This window comes from Sinocyclocheilus anshuiensis, unplaced genomic scaffold (genome assembly GCF_001515605.1).
Source record: "Sinocyclocheilus anshuiensis isolate Anshui unplaced genomic scaffold, SAMN03320099.WGS_v1.1 scaffold1429, whole genome shotgun sequence".
Taxonomy (NCBI): domain Eukaryota; kingdom Metazoa; phylum Chordata; class Actinopteri; order Cypriniformes; family Cyprinidae; genus Sinocyclocheilus; species Sinocyclocheilus anshuiensis.
Genome location: NW_015548305.1, coordinates 18,828 through 25,043, shown reverse-complemented (window position 1 = coordinate 25,043; position 6,216 = coordinate 18,828). Strand labels below are relative to the sequence as shown.

Here is a 6,216-nt window from a genome sequence, read left to right as displayed (position 1 = left end):
CCCGGAGCCGTGTGAGACACTTTTTTTTTTTTTTATGGATGGGCGCTTTATATTTAACTTATTTTGGACTGATGCATGAATCACCCGCTGAGTGGCATTAAACAGCTTGAAAGATCAAAGACCATTTTTAATATAACTCTGACTGGATTCGTCTGAAAGAAGAAAGTTATATACACTTAGGATGACTTGAGGGTGGGTAATTTATGGGCTAATTTTCATTTTTGGGTGAACTAACCCTTTAAATAGTTAGTTATTTGTTGTAGGATGTATGTTGGACAGGTTAGTGAAGTAAGGGTGTCTAAATGGGCAGTCTTGTCACAGGTGCAAGCTGCCTCCCAACCAATCAAAGTTCCTCAGTTTGTCCGACCAACCAGACAGACAACACGGCCAGCCACTCTACCGCAGGTTTGTTTCCATAGAAACCCTTCACACCCTACTGCCTGGCTGGACTAGTGAAAACCCCTCAGTGCTGAGTGTTAGTGTGCATCTATATGTCTTGTTTTTTTTTTCAACTGCAGGTGTTACTTTTATGTGTGATATTTTCTTCATGCTCCACCTTGTTTTCTTGCACTGGATTTAATTTCTTTGTGCTTGCATAGTGGTGACATTTACAATCCCTGCTTTGGCTGTTGCTATTGACCCTACAGTAAATTGATCCTTAACCCTGATCTCTCTCCAGCAGTATTTTGTGCTGTTGTATTCTCTGTTGTATATGTTGTTTGTGTGCGCGTGCATATAATGCTAGGGTTGGTTGGTATAAATCATTCATCACATAGTAATTTTATATTACATATCAGTATACATGTTTGATGGCCGTAAGATTTAAAAAAAAAAATGTTTCATGCCTAACAAGGATGCATATATTTGATCAAAAACTGGTAAAAACATATTAAAATAACTGATTTCCATATAAAAAAATGTAATTTATTACTTTAATGGCAAAGCTTTAGGTAGTGTATATCTCATAGAAATATAGTCACTTGGAAATGTATTGAAAAATTGTTCGTATTATATTAAATAAATAATAAAAAAAAAATTATAATTCAGTAATAAATGGTACTTCATCTCGTTTTATTAAACTCGATGGATGCAAACTAAAAGATAAGGATTATAACAAATAATTAAACATTATAATTAATTATAATATTATTAAATAATAGACAATAAGTAGACAACTTTTAATTATGTTGGAGTGGAGCTGGTGTTAGTGGTATTGTGGAATAGTATCTTTCTGTAAACTGAAATGTAGATGTGAAAGCATCACTTTTCTGATACCTCAGTCATTTTTTCACTGCTTAGGTCCACCTTTTATTTTCTCCAGTCATTCCACAAATAATTCTTCTCTTTTTCCTGTGTGTGTGTGTATGTGAGCAGGTCAGGCCAAAACCTCCAGTGTCTTTGTCTCCAGCTGCTGGTCAGGTTTCTGTGCACACCTTACAGTCACCGGTGTTACTGAGCACTGCCCTTCCTTCCTCTGGTCACGTCCAGCAGATGCGAATCCTCAATGGCCTGCCCTGCCCCAACAGCTCTAACAACACAAGCATCCTGATCTCCCCATCTACACACACGCTACTATCTGCGCAGACACACACACAGCAGTTACCTCACAACAGCCCAAGCTCTGACAACACGGTGAGAGAAATGTATTTAGGTGTACTCTAAAACATTAATTAGTACATAAAACGTTTATTGTATTTTTGCAGTCATGGTGAGCAGGGCCGTATTAACCATTGGGCTAGGCGGGGCATTTATTCTATATTTGACATTTGAAGGACATGTGCACGTATCTATCAGGTGATCGCTGACTTCAAATACAAACAACAGGAAAAAAACATAAGTTAGTAAACTCCCGTATCAGGTTATTTTACTAAAGCTGATGATGGAGTGGAAGTAACTTCAATCAACTGTTGTTGGAACAGCAAGTGAACCGGGCACATGGGAAAAAAACAGCGTCATCGTCTACACGGTTAGTTTGATTATTAACTGGATGTACATTGTTTTTGTGTTTGAACAAACTATATATATTCATTTAAGGATTGGGAGATAATCCGGTAGAAATGTATTAATCGTTTTGCTCGTCAAGATGTAGGCTAAGCTTATCATTTAAACGCGTTTTAAGCAGGTTTTAAAACAAATGGTTTGAACTGTTAATGAACATTAAGCAGTGGGGTAGAATTCATTCAATGCATTAAGCATTACATCTTAATGCCTCGTGGATTAAGACGGTTTCAGCCTGATTCGCGCGGTGCGCACCTGCTCATATTGCGACTGACTAAACTTTTTGCTCCTTGTGCTTAAAAGTTCAAATACACAGTTATGTGTCAAAAATTCTCGTCTTTGCGAGTATCCTCGTAAACAGTTATTTGTGTCTTAAATGAGCGTTAATAGTTAAAGATAAAGCATGTGTAGTGTTAGGCTACATGAGATCCTGGATTAGCCTCTATGATGAGGTCTTAAAAGGATAGTTCACCCAAAAATGAAGATAGCCTGTCATCATATACTTAAACTCAAATTGTTCTAAACCTCTATGAATTTCTTTGTTCTCCTCAACATAAAAGAAGATATTTTGAAAAATGATTGCAACCAGTTTCTGGTCCCCATTGACTCCAATAGTGTATTTTTTTTTCATAAAGTCATGGGGGCCCAATAACTGTCTAATTACCAGTATTGTTCCAAATATATTATTTTGCATTCAACAGCAGAAGGAATCTCATACAGGTTTAGAACAACAACAGAATTTTCATTTTTGGGTGAACTATTCCTCTAAAGCAGCCTAATATAGCTGCTGTTGCCATTTGTGTCGATAATATAAATCAAACATCAGAAAGAAAATCACTTACTGTCCTTGACTGAATCACTTTTGTAAAATAAATAAGAATGAATGTATATTGAATATATACAGTGAAGACCATTCAGTCTATTTTTCAATTTTCTTTATACATCATAATATTATTCAGTGTTTTCAAGTTTTTCAAGTAGGCCGATTTCTTATGATCTTTGTTGTGTTGTAGCTTAATTTGTGACTGTTTACTTGTCTTCAGTAAGCTTATTTTTACTTAGGCTAGTATTATTTTTTGTGATATTGAAATTGGTAACAAAAATTATGAAATTTCAGTGCATCAAGAATTTTGATGTGGGATAAAAATCCTATTTAAAGCTTTATATACAGTATATCATTATTGTGATGGGGGCCCTGCAGTAAGTCATAGCCCTGGGGCCCAGTGCAGTCTTAATGCGGCCCTGATGGTGAGCATAGGAGACTTCTTTCAGAAACATTTAAAACAACTTTACTGACCACAAACTGTTAAATAAACTGTAGTGTATGTATTAATAAATCTTTCTTCCTGCTTCAGATACGCGCAGTGGAATATGGGACAGAGCCAAAGACTTCATTGCTCATCTCTCCAGACACGCCTACACACACTTCACCTCCACTGTCTTTAGATGTGCCGTCTTCACCTGCCCCCACCAACACACACACTCCTTCCTCCAAACATCAGGAGAGCCCTCTGGTAAAATACACTTATGTTTACATCACAGTTTATAATGACGATAATGATAAGTATGGTGATGTAAATTATGATGATGATAATGGCACTCATTCTTTCCACAGAAACTGGCCTTCATGTTGTCTCTGGGACTGGTCACGCGCGACTATTTAGAAGGTCAGGAGAAAGAAATGAGTCTGTGTGTGGGTTTGTTTGTGTGCATGCATGTGTATTGACCTTTCATGCTTTGTTTGTGTAGAGATTCAAAGCAGGCGTCAGGAGCGCAAAAGACGAACAACAGCAAATCCAATATATAGCGGAGCCATGTTTGAACCAGAGGTAACAAACACACACATTAAACAAAAACAGTTCTGTGCAAACTGATTAGAAATATCCAGTGGAATGAACCATTATTACATTTACATATACATGCTTCTGTGTTTCAGCGGAAGAAGAGCTCAGTGTCGTATCTGAGTTCCATAAACCAGTCCAGCAGGAAGAGAGGTGAGCTTTCTGTGCCTATATTAGATACTCTGCTTGCAAAGATCCAAGCGCAGACATCACAGGTTGTTAGAGGTGTTTGCTAAGGCAAGCATCACTCTTGCTTTTGCTCATACTTTAGGGATTTAACTTCTCCTCCATTTGTGCTACTGGTCATTAAAGGGGAAGTCGTGGCCTAATGGTTAGAGAGTCGGACTCATAACCCAAAGGTTGTGGGTTTGAGTCTCGTACCGGCAGGGATTGTAGGTGGGGGGAGTGAATGTACAGCGCTCTCTCCCACCTTCAATACCACGACTGAGATGCCCTTGAGCAAGGCACCGAACCCCCAACTGCTCCCCGGGCGCCGCAGCATAAATGGCTGCCCACTGCTCCGGGTGTGTGTTCACGGTGTGTGTGTGTTCACTGCTGTGTGTGTGCACTTTGGATGGGTAAATGCAGAGCACTAATTCCTAGTATGGGTCACCATACTTGGCCACATGTCACTTCACTGATAGTCACTGAAAAATGAAAATTCTGTCATTATATTGGCGTTCCAAACCTGTAAGACCTTTGTTCATCTTCGGAACACAAACTAAGATATTTTTGATAAAATCCGAGAGCTTTCTGACTCTCCATAGACAGTGATGTAATTACCACATTCAAGGCCCAGAAAGGTAGTAAGGACATTGTTAAAATAGTCCACGTGACATCAGTGGTTCAACCGTAATTTTATGAAGCTACGAGAATAATTTTTGTGCAAAGAAAACAACAAAAAAGTCTTTATTTAACAATTTCTTCTCTTCCGTGTCAAACTTAGATGCACATTCACAACAGTATTACGATGCATTAATGACAGAATTTTCATTTTTGGGTGAACTATCCCTTTAAAGTCACGATTCAACAGATGGAGCAACAAATCTTTTCTTCCATATTGTAACACATATCCAAGCATAATGGATTATTGAAAATAAAAAAAGGCGGAGACTTGGTTCTATGCATTGGTTGTTGATTGGATTGGAGGCAGATCTGATTGAGGGTTTGCAGTAGATTGTAATAAAGGGGTGGAGTTTAAGCAAAAGAGGTCTGACCTTTTTGTCTGAGACTGTTTGATTATGTATTGTGCTTACAGGCACTCTGCTGTGGAGTGGCCCTGGAGTGTATGTGTGAGGCAGAAAGAAATGACCCTGCAGTGTGTTAAGTGGGATAATGACTGTCTTCAGGCTGCTGTAAAAGTGTATACATTAGTAAAAGACTCAGACAATGTTCACAGCCTACTTTATAGATTTACAATTAGGCGAGTTGTGCACCTCCTAAAGGTGCGACAATCCTGCATCATTAGTGTACCATTAGTACTTGTATTGGACAGACTCGAGTACAAAAACTCAAAACGCAACATTACAGTTGACCGAAGTTATCTTTTGATACTTTTGATTTGGCCAGTATGAAATGTCCACCCAGAAATGAAAGTAGCCATTATTTACGTACCCTTATCATGTTGTTCCAAACATGTATGACTTTCTTTCTTCTGTGGAACACAAAGATATTTTGAAGTAGGGATGTAACGATTACCGGTTTGACGATAAATCATGATAAAATTCCCCACGGTTAGTATTACCGTTTCATCTTGTAATTATCATTAAAACCGTATTAGATTACCGCGATTGGAACAACTCGCGATAAATAAATACTGTCCAGCATAAAGCACAGTTTTAAGTAACAGTCTCACGTGCGCACAGCACACAGAGTAGTTTCGTTTTGAGTGAAAACAGGGTGGAAAAGCTGGGAGGTTTTAAAAGAATTATACAAATGAATATATGAATGAATTAATTATATGAATGTACCTCTGAAGGTTCTGACTGTCTTCAGAAACGATTCGATGGCATTTTGTTTTCATTATCGCTCCATGTAATACTTAAAGGAAATGTTCTTAATCGCAATACTGCTTTGTCCACTTTGTCCACGGAGGTTACAGGAAACAGCTCTAATTCAGCTTTTCCATCAGCGCCACCTGCTGTCAGCGAGTGGATTTACAGAGACCTATATTTACATTCAGTCTGTGTGCAGTTTCTGTCTGGCCAAAAACTGACCGAATTTGCATGCCCTGCTGTAAATTTTGACCGATTGATGAAAAACAAGCTTATGTGGATTCTACACATTTAAACAATTCAGATAAGTTATCTAGAATTATTTATGGAGCAGATAAAATACATATAATCATTTATTAATCAATTATCATTTTGACATATCT

General features: G+C 38.0%; 1 protein-coding gene across 4 annotated transcripts in view; it reads left to right on the top strand.

Annotated features, from left to right (window-relative positions):
- Positions 1-6,216, top strand: part of LOC107656174 (PHD finger protein 21A-like) — a 26,819-nt gene that overhangs the window by 13,935 nt on the left and 6,668 nt on the right. For 3 of the 4 annotated variants that reach the window (XM_016443909.1, XM_016443908.1, XM_016443912.1), the window contains 6 exons: positions 322-405; positions 1,375-1,632; positions 3,354-3,512; positions 3,614-3,665; positions 3,748-3,827; positions 3,935-3,992. In XM_016443909.1, coding sequence (XP_016299395.1) covers positions 322-405; positions 1,375-1,632; positions 3,354-3,512; positions 3,614-3,665; positions 3,748-3,827; positions 3,935-3,992 — 691 coding nt within the window. The remainder of the gene's footprint in view (positions 1-321; positions 406-1,374; positions 1,633-3,353; positions 3,513-3,613; positions 3,666-3,747; positions 3,828-3,934; positions 3,993-6,216) is intronic. The other variant, XM_016443911.1, reaches the window with a different exon arrangement.